The sequence below is a fragment of the Poecilia formosa genome, unplaced genomic scaffold, assembly GCF_000485575.1.
Source record: "Poecilia formosa unplaced genomic scaffold, Poecilia_formosa-5.1.2 Scaffold1, whole genome shotgun sequence".
NCBI lineage: Eukaryota > Metazoa > Chordata > Actinopteri > Cyprinodontiformes > Poeciliidae > Poecilia > Poecilia formosa.
The window spans coordinates 3,331,486-3,344,026 of NW_006799940.1; the positions used below are offsets into that span (position 1 = coordinate 3,331,486).

The following is a 12,541-nucleotide window of genomic DNA, read 5'->3' on the forward strand; positions in this document are numbered from 1 at the left end:
AGAAGCACGTACATTTATATAAGCATAAGAATGTTGACTATTAAACCATGTGTAGCAAGAAAAAAAAAAGAGAAGTTATTTGAAATTAAGTCTTTATAAAAGCCTGGCTTGTCTCTTTTGTGTCTTTGGAGAGGATATATTTTTAAAAAAATGTATCTTATTTGTATATAGAGGGTAGGAAATGTGCCATCTCTCGCTGTCATGTCGCAAGACGCAAACATAATTACATTACCGAAGTGATCTTTTTTGGAGTTCTTTCATTTCTGAACATTATTCCTCTGTTTCTATCAGAGCCTGCGTGCTTCGCTTAATGAATTATGCATACTGATTGATTCCCAGCAGATGCTGGAGGATGGACCCGTTTTCCATGAAAATAAACAAGAGAAATTATACACCATGGAAGCATGCAGGGAGTCTATAAATAGCACCTTGATGCTTGTTTAGCCCAGGGATGCAAACTTGCATTTTTACGGGTCAGACCGAAGTAATGCTTCTGTATTGGGAAAAAAAAAAAAAAAAGAGAGAGCCGTTCCATTTGTTTTATAATGGAGAAAATGGTTGTTGAGGAGAAAGCGATTGAGTGAGGAGGTTATGTCTGTGTCATTGGGTTCTTAAGCTAAACTGATTCATTTCGCTTCAGGAACCCTTAGAATAAATCTTTTTCCCCCCCCCATATCTACAGCATGATTCCACATTCATAATTTTACAATAAGATGGTTAGTTTGTTCTGGGTAATGTGCAATGCTGCCGCACGAAATGTTTGGCATGTGACCAGACGATCTTCATGCTACGTCACCTGCCTGGCTTGTAACAAACTTCAAAACTTGATTTTTATAACTTTCTTTCCACAACGGGCCGATTTCTTTCCCACTCTTCTATAAAAGGCAGAATTGAGTAAATATTGCTGGCTAAATGTAGAAGTACATTTTGATTGCTTTGTTGACAGCCTTTGTCTTGGTAGGTTTGTAGTTCCGTACACTGTAGGACTGAACAGTGGCTCATAAATGCTTTAAAATGTTCCATGGCTTCTTCCCTGACCTGTCCGCTGTCTTACTAGGTTGTTATGATACTGTTTTTTTTTTTCTCTCTAATATTCTCCTGCAAGCCTCCTGGGGCTTCAAACAACAGCTGCCTTCACACAGAGATGCAACTGCGCACAGGTGGACAATATCTAAATATTGGATCACTTCTGAAGGAAAATGGTTGTTTACGGATATCGGAGTAAATTTCTAAACACGTTTTGCTTCTTCGAAATTATGCACCGCATGTATTATGTAAAATAAATGCATGCGTCAACGCATTCCAACAGAATGCGTTGACGTTTAGCGTTGTTCTGTGACAAAATCTGGAATAGTTTAAGCAAGAGTGGTCGGTATGAGAATTAATCAAAACTACAGACTACTATGATGGCAGCCGGCCAGCTGAGTGATGCGTGCGGTTTTAAACCGCCCCAGCATCCAGCCCTGCTTCTCTGTTGGCGTCCCAATGATCACTCGGCTCTCTACTCATCGCGTCTGGCTGAATTTTTTTTTTTTTGCTGTATTCCAGCCCTCTCTCCTCCTCTTCCTCCTCTCCCTCCTCATCCTCCTCATCCTCCCCTCCCCTCGACTCTTCCGAGTTCGATGAGATCGGCTCTGGGCCCTGCCGTGAGTTCTCGGTGCGGGCGACAGCGCTGCTGAACATGGCGTCAGACGGGATGATTTTAACGAACCACGACCACCAAATCCGGGTCGGAGTCCTGACAGGTAAACGGCACAGCCGCCAATCTGTTCCTTCACATCGCTCTCGTCTTTCGTTGGGTTGATTTTACGCCGGCTTGTCTGTCTTGATCTTTACAGATGTCTGCTGATTTTTTTTTTCTCTCCCTACTTTGCGCGGCGGCGGCGGCGTCTCCGTCTCTCGCTGTTTTTTTTTTTTTTGCATCCTCTTGGAGGCGACGCAGGCTTACAGCCTGGATTGTTTCCTTTCCCTCTCATATTTCCTGTATACATGACACCCATGCATTTAAATCGGTAGACGTGCGTTTTGCACTGTAAATGTCTTTTCCAGCCGTGCTTCCCCCCCCCCACCTTCCCCATCCCCTCTGCTTGGGGAAAAGGCGCACAGTTTATGTGTACTGAATAATTCATGTCTCTATCAGCTTGTCAGAGCTGGAAAAAAATATTACAGCTCACGGTTTGTTGTGATAAAGATGCTCGAATTTGAGTTATTGACATTCGACCACAGCGATTTTTTTTTTTTTTTTTTTTTTTTTTTTTTTTTCAAAGAGCAGGACGTGATGTTTGGAGGAAAATCTCTCTTTTAAAAAAAACAAAAAACTGCTTACAGACATCGGATGTTGCATATGTTGTGTGAATAAGGAGAACTTTGGCTTGATGAGGTTCCGCACGCCAGTAAATCCTGGCATGCTTATTTAATCCAACGAGTTTACGGCGTGTCTCCGATGTTGGAAGCGTTATGCGGATGGTGTTGGAGCTGGTCGCCGCCGGCCTTCATGTCTCCCATTCTTTACATCTGCGTGCGTGTGTGTGTGTGTGTGTGTGTGTGTGTGTGTGTGTGTGTGTGCATTTGTGTGTGTTGCTTTGTCATGCTCGTGAGCCTCAATCAGGCGAATCCAGCGGTTGCGGTCATGATCGGCGAGTAAATCAAACAGATTTTGCGGGGAATGTAAGGAGGGAGGGGTTTGGTGGAGGTGATGGTGCTGCTTGGGTGGATACATGATAAATGCTGTCCAAAGAAATACGCTCCTCTCCCTCCCCTTCTCCCTCTTCTCTCGGCTTCTTTCCTCTCTGTCCATCCTGTGTGAGGCAGGGTCGATCAATATTGCATGAAAGCCACGCACTGATCTCCCCCCCTCCTCCCCCTCTCTGCTCCTCCACACATACACACGGATAAGGTAGGCTATTCCCTCCATATGGAAATCCGCAAAAGGAGGAGGCGGAGGTGGTAGGAATCACTGTGTAAGACCCTCTACTAAAATCTGCCAGGGAAACCCCCACTACCGTCAACACTACAGCCACTCGTCTCCTTCCTCACCCCCCCTCCTTTCCTCTACGCCGCGTTGGAAGGAGGGAGCGCGCTGTCCGCGGTGCTGAAATCCAGCGCCGCTCACAAATCAGTGCGGCACTCAGAGCCGGCTCAAGGTTTTATGAGAACCTGGGCAGAACTTCCTGGGGGGGGGGGGGTGCCGGGGCAATTTTTCACTTTTCTAAATACTCGGTTTTAATTTTATGTTAAAGGATATTGTTTTTATCTGACAAAATTGTGCTGTATTTTCACTTTCACTTCAAGAGAATGGTGGATTTGATCTGCATTTAGTCTTTTAAAAAAAATTTACTTCTACAATTAAGTTGAAGTCAAAAGGGCTCAGATCTGACAGACTAGAATTGTAGAGTTGTTTACTTAAACTACACTTACCATCCACTTTAGTCGTTTGGCATGTTTGTGCTTTTAGCACACATGGCGACTCAGCCCATTACATGGAATCCATACATTGTGAAGATGACTTGCGCAAGTTCAAATGAGGCTGCCAAATTAGGGAAAAATGTTATTAAAGTGACTTTGAATGTGGAATGGTTATTGTTGCCAGGCAGGCAGTTTCAGAAGCTGCTGACACAGTATGCTTTTTTTCTCTCTCTGTTTTCACCAAACCATTTCTCTTGTTCAGAGAATTTCCAGTGAGTTGTTGTTGTGCAGATGAAATTGCCTTTTTTTTTGTTGTTGCTAGAGGAGAATGGGCAGACTTACTTCAGATGAAAGACAGCAGCAGGTTCAATAATCACTTGTTACAATAAACAACGCTACGCCACATCAAACCTGCAGAAGCTGAAGACCAAACCAGCTACCGTTCTTTGTTAGCTTAGAAAAAGGAAACTGGTGCTGCTGGACACATCCACCAAAGTTAGAATATATCAGATTGCCCACTCCAACAAGTCTCAATTTCAGCTATGCCATCAAGATGGTGGTTTCAGCTTGCTTTTTATCATCTGTATAGGCTTGTGGTGGTGCTGCATCAGTGTGGAAGATATTTTTTGGCACACTTATGGTGTCTCAGTACTAATTGAGGATTGCTGAAATGCCACAGCCCACTTGAGTATTGTTGGTGACCACGTTCATCCTTTTATGACCAAACTGTTCCCATCTTCTGACTATTTCCAGTATTTCAAAGCTCAAATTATCTCAAGCTGGATTTCTGATCATGACAATGTTTTTACTGTACTCCAATGGCCCCCACAGACCCCAGATTTCCGTAGAAACACGCACCTTTGGACTGTAGTAAAATGGTGTATTTGTATCACAGATGTTCAGCCAACAAATCTGAAGCAACTATTTAATGCTGCTTTGTCCCTATAGAACGAAATCTCTGGGGAATGTTTAGAACAACCTGTTGAATGCATACCATGAAGAATTGGGGTAATTAAAGGCAAATTAGGGTTTTGAAGGGAAAACGGGATCAAACGAGGCACTAGCAAGATGTACTTGATAAAGAGGCCGGAGAGTGTGCTGTCCCTTTTTTCTTTTTAATGTGAAGCCTAATAAGCAACAAGTTTGTTAACTCAGACTAAATATGCTGTTTTGGTTTGAGGAGGAATTGTTTTCCTTCTCAAACCACTGCAGTGCAGACAAAAAGCATCATACTTGCTGAGTTACAAAGTTAAGCAGCTCAAATCACCAAATTACCTTTCGTATGTCCATCACCTTATAACCACTGTCTGGTAATGTGGATGACTCTGATTTCTCTCTAATATTGACAGGAACCACATTATGATGGCTGGATATATAGGGTATCCAGCTCTAAAACTGTAGCTCTTGTAGTCGACAGGGTCACGACACATCTTGGCATTTAGACAAGCTGGTTGCTTACATGTGACTGGACAATTTTGCTTTACTAAAAAAAAAATCTCAATATAGAAACCTAATTGTACGATTGTCTTTTTAAATCTAGACTTAATCCAACATCAAAGGAGGAAGGCCAAATTGCTGTAATAATAAACCGTGTTTGTATGACCTTCAAAAATTCAGATTATTTACGTGTCATTGCCTTGCCTTGGTGTGTTTGGGGTGGGTTAATGTAAATGAGCTAGTTTGTCACATGGAAGTGTATAGTTGTTGGTGTCAAACAGTAGAAAGTTGGCAACACGCACCACCAAAAGGACATGCAGACTCGGCTCTGGAAGGCGTCAGCAGCTCCAGGTAGACGGACACAAGACGCCGTTCCAGGGCAGCCCTACGCCTTGCATAGAGGCAGGTTGTCAGGGAAGCACAGGAACAGCAGCCCCCTGCCCAAAGAGCCACAGCATGAGGCAAAGAGCGCTCTGCACCAAGTAGGAGAGACCCCTCCACCAAGGCAGGCAGGCATGTTATTATCCCACCAGAGCTCAGCTTATTCTCTGTGACCAACAGAAAAACACCACCACCCCCCTGACGCTGTCTAGTAGTATATTAAACCGGGCCTGAATACCTGAAGTTATCTATTTAAATATTAGCTACTTGTTACTAATATCGAATGCCCAAACTTACAAAGGTGTGAAATGGGTGAAATGAACATCACTTGTCTGACATAAAAACAATGGGGGGGAAAATTAAACGTGTTGTAGTTACTGCACATTTCAACATTTGCAAACAAAATGAATCCAAAATTTAAGGAAAGTTGACCGGAAACTTGTTAGAACCTGCAACCTAACCCACTGACTCCTTTTGATCACCGACGACAAATATGAAGCAGAGCTTGTTTAATACATTTCCATATCATTGTTTACATTCTTAAGAAAGAAGTATTCCTTATTACCTGTTGAACTGAATTAATGTCATATTTAAGTCACAGCTGAATGTTGACCATTTATTGATGTTGCACTAAATAATATTAAAATTGCTATTTATTCTTTTAAAAGGCGTAGTATTGCAAAGTACTGCCTTCAAAAACGGGTCTTCGGCAATATTTAAAATTACACGGATATTGAGTTTTAATATTTTTTGTTGCATTGTAATATTTTCAAATCACTTTTTTTTTTACGCTAAAGCTCAGCTAGCAGTAACAAAACCTGCATGATTGGGAATCTAGAGGTCAGAATATATTGGTGTCATGTCCCGTCATTTCTATTAGGGCCCACCACCACATCAGAGGGGGTTAATGTCTCCATGTGTCATCAGTCACTTGGAATCCTCAACTGTATCCCCTGCGTTGTGACAGATTGCCAGCTTGATCTCACTGTGCCATGTTGACAATTCCTGCATACATATGCCGACGTTGAAGATGCGTAGAGACACAACTGACAGGCTTATTTGTCTTTTTGATGTATATCTATGTGCAAGAGAAGGAGGGCTCGCATTGGCAGGGAAACGGCTTCAAAGGAGCAAGGGAATAAACTCGGGGAAAACTGTGCACAACGCACATTTTATCTGACCTTTACCATGAAAAACTGAACGATGACAATTCTGATAAGACGATTTGGTTATTGCAGCAAAGCTCAGCCTTCTGGGGTGTCACTTTACGATTAAGGGAGTTTGTGTGAGCAGAATGTTGATGAACTTCAGAGGATTGGATCAATCATCCGTCTCTCCGGGGTCAAAGGTGAGACGGCGACCTTGGCTCACCTTCCTCCATCGCTTAGCTCCACATCCATTTAGACAGGAGACAGACACCTGTGTTTAGACCTTTTACACTGTGGGAAGGAGCTGGATTTAACGTGTGCATGTATTTTGTGGCTTGCCTGGAGAAGAGGCGGGGCTTATTAATCAGGGAAACGTGAGGTAGGATAATTGGGGGTGAACATGCTGTCACTTGTCAGAGATGTCATATAAATCTTCTCTTGTAAAGGCGATGGAGGCTTCTCACGCTGTGCTCCACATGTTAGGAAGTGTATTTAAATCCTTGTGTGTTTTTGAATGTTGTGTATATCTCTCTGTGTTCCTACGCAGTCTGAGGATTCAGCCAACAGTGTCACTGAGTTATGCATATTGATTTTTAGATGCAGTTCTTGAAAAATTCTTTATGGGCTCCACATTGCGTTACTGCAAAATATTGCAACTGATGGTGAAAATCATTTTGAACTTGCAATGATGTTAAATTTATTTTTTAATGTGACAATTTTACATTTTGAATGTGTCGGTGATAGGCACAAAAAAAAAATCTCTTATTTTACCATCCATCCATTTTCTTTACACCCTTGTCCCTCAGTGGGGTTGGGAGGGGTGCTGGTGCCTATCTCCAGCTATCGTTCCGGGTGAGAGGCGGGGTACATCCTGGACAGGTTGCCAGTCTGTCGCAGGGCAACACAGAGACAAACAACCATGCATACACACTCACAGCTAGGGGCAATTTGGAGAGGTCAATTAACCTGACATGTTTTTGGACTGTGGGAGGAAACCGGAGTACCCGGAGAAAACCCATGCAGGAGAACATGCAGAAAGACCGGGGCTGGGAATTGAACCCAGAGCCTTCTTGCTGCAAGGCAATAGCTCTACCAACTGCGCCACTGTGCAGCCCCCTCTTATTTTACCTCGTTTGTAAAATGCATGTTTTTTTTGTTTTGTTTTTGTTTTTCTTTTTGTCTAAGACTTGATGCATGAGCACCTGTTGTGCGTTCCACAAATGCACATCTTCTATGAGCGACACTAAACACATTACATACCGGAAATGATTGGTACTGAACGAATACAGCATTGCTTAAGCTAAACAGGTCCACCATTTTTGTGCAGAACCGAGTCCACTAGTGCTACTGTTCATTGTGCAGCTTCAGAAAGCAATACCAAATTGTTCCTTAGAAAATCTTTTTATGAGGAGCATTAAGGTTCCTTATTCAGCTAGAGTGAGGATTGAGTAAAAAAAAAAAAAAGACAGGTCTGAACCAAGAGTTTGTCAGCTTTTTTCAACACTTAACTTAATTACTCAACAGAAACAACTTTAGCTGAATATAAACACCCCTGGTAGTGAAGAAAAAATTGCTAAGTTCCACATCCTGCTGCGTGTCGTATCACTCAATGGGCCTAAAATGCTGCATGGTAGCAGACATGTTGATGGCACTCCCTGAGAAGAAAGAGGATAATCCAACAACTGAGCATTTAAAGAGCGGATAGGGACTACTCATATGTTGCATTATCTATAACAACTCCCAAACAATATAGATATTTTGTATTCTAAAGTAGCATAGTCTTATTCCAAAATTCCCTGAAAATGATCCGTGGATTTGGCTATCACTGCTTATATTTGATTAACCAAAAATAAAATAAAACTAAATAAAAATCTCCACTTTAGTTTTATACTAGCCACTCTTTGAAGATGATACAATCAAACTAATTCTTTGTTCACTGCTGGATAAATTAAACAAAAATGATTAGTTTCTACCAAACACAAACTGAGCCACAACTTTGAAACTGATCTACGTTCTCAACAGATTTTTTTCTTTTTTTCTAAGCTTAATATGCTTTTAAGAGTTTTTCTATGTTATTAATCAAATCCCAACATAATATAATTACATTGGATGTAAGTATCATCATTAGAAGAGTTTAAAGGGTATCTAATATTTTTGCAATGCATTACAGATGCGTGTAATGTAATACACGTCTTTAATAGCTTATCAAAAAGCAACATTTAAGTCTGTATAATTTCCATCTTGTATGTGGATTGATGCCATATGGCAAAATTAAAACAGCAGCGCTCCATGCACAGCTATGGTTGCTCTAGAATGTGTGGTGTAACTCACTGACCATAGAAAGCTCCATTGATGCCGAATGCTGAGTGTGTGTGTGGGTTAGCTTTAGGCTTTCCTCAAAGAGACTCAGATATCCTCTTGCCAGCCAACTTCTGAAGAGGACAGGGAAACTAGATCATGCGACAAACGGTTCAGATCATTTTCTTTTTTTTCTCTGTATCAGGTCCATCCTCATTTCTGTTTCTCTCTCTCTTTCTCAGTTTTTTATGCGTCTCCCTTATTTGCAACAAGTGAGACAGAGAATGTGCGGATGGTTTTCCCAAACATACACGTCTGTCAGTTGTGGCATTGAGTCTTCCCAAAATAGCTGCATTCAGTCCCTCTTTGTTTGCAGTCACGCGTCCCCGAATACGTTGTCACTTTATACGGTTATACGGTGTCAAAGTACGTTTGTTTACAGATGGGCTTGCAAACATGTATGTGAAACTACACGCGTGAGTGTTCTGTTGCAGGTTGATTTTTCATATAATTTAACACCTTGATTTGTGTTGAGATTACTAAAAATGCACGTGTACGGAAGAAGCCGACTGGAGAAGCTAAAAGTTGGATTGCTAGGCAGAGTATCTTGAATCTGGACACTCTTCCTGTCCCAGTGTAACCAAAGCCAGCTAAAAGAGTCCTTTGAGGTTAGGATGCCCCCCTGGATGCTTCCTTTGGGGAATGTTCTGAACATGTTGGAAGGAGACCCCAGGGCAGACCTAAAACTCGCTTGAGGGACCAAATTATTAATGATAGGAATAATGGGAAGTACTGTAGGAGGTAAAGGTGTGTATAACCTTTCAGTGTCAATGGGATTTATGGGTGAGCTCAGACTTCTCCCCAGAAATCCCAAATTAGGGAAAAGAAAAATTTTATATTTCAACAGGAATGGGAATGCATTTCTGTTTCTCTTTAGTCTTGATGAATTGGAAGTTTTGAGGGTTTACTCAATATCAGCTGCTTGATACTGAAACCTCTTTCACTTGTGGAAGGTGCAAATAATGAAGTTAAAATGGATGCAAGCAAAATTCTCCAAATTCTTGGACATTTTACACCTTTGTGGTTGTGTTTTTCAGTCGTATCCTTTTCGAAACTTCAGTTCTGTTTCTGTGTTTGCCTTTTGCATCGCAAAGTCTTGCGTGAACATGGAGATCCTATATTTCCGATTTATGGTAAAATATAAAAGCCGTTATATCCTGTAAATGAGTACTAGAATAATGGCTAAATTAAATAAAAGGAAGGACCATCTGTTAGCAATCATCATTTCATTTGTGCCTTTTGCTGCAAATTACTTCTGCCAACTTACTGGGCTACCCTTAAAAGTATTTAAAATCTCTTTATTCTCTTACACTGGAATTAGTGGGAAAATAAAAGTTTGGCTTATAGGTGGTCTTAAAGGGATTCGTTCCTATTTTCCTTTTGTACCTGAAAATATGACACAAATAAGAAGTCATGAGAATTAGACGTTTTAAACTGGGGGGGACAAATGAACGGTAAAAAAAAACAAACTTTTCCATCACAAAAACTGATAGTTACATTTTGAAATTAATTGAGCTTTTTTTTTGACACTTTTTTTCCAACTACATTGCAACTAAATAGGAACTTTCATGGCCATTTTTGGAGAGATTTTCCAATTATTTGCTGGAAAGAAAATAATAAATTCATGCTGTTGCCACACTTGCATGGTTATTTTTTTCCCCACCATGCCCTGGCTTTGCTTTAAATGCCCACATGCCTAAATTAGATGGCACTTTTAAGTTGCCCATAATTCGGAAACTGGTTGTTTACAATAGGTGGTTCACTTTTTTTCTCCCAGCATCATCTTGGATCAGCTTGCCCTCCCGAATCCTTCTTGGGCGGTAAAATATTTGCCAGTGCATAGATGGAAGACGTATAAAGTTACCAGCAGAGGCAGAATAGTTTTATTAATACTGGGATATTACGAGGACATGTATTTCCCAGCCCTAGTGGGAAATATACACCCTCCCATTTAAGAGATGACATTACATACCGTTTTCTGGAGGAATTCATGTTCTGTGTTCAACAGTATTTTAAGTACCTCGTCATAAAAAATATATTTTAAAAAAACCCAACATTTTCTCCTCAATCTCAGTGCATTTGTTATGTTACAATGCCTACTTTCCCCACGCCTCCACAGGGGACGCCAAAAATACACCACTAAACTACAAAGCAGACATTAAAATAAGTAAGGACTTACTCCCTCATGGCCACTGGTGTGTCTCTGCTTGCATTAGCAACAAAGCATTATTATCCTTCCCTGTTTTCTACTCTGCTGGCTCTGAGAGGGACAAATGTAATATGCTGACAAAGGTGACATCACAAATAAAAAAAAAAAGAATATAAATGTTACCTTTCGGTTCACTGGTGATGGCTGTTGGATGAGAATCAGTGAGCCCTGGGCATGTGACTACACACTAACACGATTTTTACTCTTCGTTTTCCTGCTTTGACCCAACTGTCTGTGTCTAAGTGTGTTGGAGTCCTTGCTGTGCCGCTACTGGGTGATGTCTTGTAATGATCTGTGGGCATCTGCTCAGCAATATGCTAGTTTGAGAGGGATACGCTTGAAACCGAGGCGCTAAAATGGAAAGAGACATGACAATCTAGGCATTCGCTTATTTCTCATGTTTCCCTTTTTTAAGTTTTGAACATCTCACATAGTACTCTTTAGTCTGACATCCAAACCAGACTGAAACCAAGAACTCACCCAAAAGTGATGGGGAGGGTCAGAGAGACAGCCATAGCAATTTTGGAGGATCTGCATAGGTCCACAGCTCAGGTGGGAGAATCTGTTGACAGCTTTATGATAAAGTTATTGTTGAAAGAAAGCCATAAAAGATTATTCCATTTATGGAACACCATAGACAGTAGAGAGGGTGCTCTAGTCAGACAAAACCAAAATGCAACTTTTTGGTTTACAAGCAGACTATGGTAAAACATGGAGGTGGTAGTATCATGCTGAGGGGTTTCTTCTGGTTGAAATTTTTGGGGAAGAACTGAGCTAAACACAGGACAGTAAGTAGTGGTAGAAAACATTTTGAAGGGTGCAGGGCACCCATTAACTACAGTATTACAAATGAATTGTAGTTTTGTTTTTAGAGCATATGTGTATTACAATGGTCCAGTCAAAGACCAGACTGAAATTCAGCTGAGAATTTATGGCCCAACTTGTCCACTATTAAAATCTTGTTTCTTCCTCTTCATAATTTTTTGACTACAGTTATCTTAAACTTCTCTTTTATATCAAATTAGAATAAAATGGTGTTTGGTGTTATATGTGAGAAAATGTCAAAGATTTCCAGAGGGTGTTGTATTTTAGTTCATCACGGACCATCTTGCTAACTGACTTTTGTTTGCCTGCAGCTGTAGGGGGATTTATTTTTCTTTTGGGTGGGGCGTGTGCTGAAATGAAAACACAAGCAGACCCTTGTTTAATTTAACTTTATTCCTTCGTCCTCTCTGTATCAAGCACTCCCACACACACACACTCACTCACAGCTGTCACAGTGGACAGCAGTAAGGCATGTGAACCACATGACCAGAATAGACAATCTGGGATCAGAGACATGGACACAGAATGTGAATTAAGCCCCGACTGCAAAGGAATTATTTTCAGTGTTTAGCTGGGAAGTGGAGTGGGTAAATGTGTGTTTGGCTAAAAGGAGTCATTCCTTTTTTTAACATGCCATCTCTGTCCCTGTGTTTCACTCGTTTTCTATCTGCTTTAATAGAAATGATCATTGTGGACTAAATGGTCTTTGGTTGTAGTTGCGAGATTGAACAAGAGGCAGAGGGTATGTGACGGACAAGTTTAGGAGTCTCCTGCAGGC

The 12,541-nt window shown here is 41.2% G+C and overlaps 1 protein-coding gene across 11 annotated transcripts in view; it reads left to right on the top strand.

Annotated features, from left to right (window-relative positions):
* The first annotated feature begins 1,590 nt into the window (after positions 1 to 1,590).
* The window catches only part of gphnb (gephyrin b), an 85,304-nt gene continuing 74,353 nt past the window's right edge, over positions 1,591 to 12,541 (top strand). For 5 of the 11 annotated variants that reach the window (XM_016668500.1, XM_016668535.1, XM_016668539.1 and 2 more), the window contains exon 1: positions 1,591 to 1,745. In XM_016668500.1, the coding sequence (XP_016523986.1) occupies positions 1,682 to 1,745 (64 nt within the window). In that variant the 5' untranslated portion in view covers positions 1,591 to 1,681. The remainder of the gene's footprint in view (positions 1,746 to 12,541) is intronic. The other 6 variants (XM_016668512.1, XM_007545462.2, XM_007545469.2 and 3 more) reach the window with 3 other exon arrangements.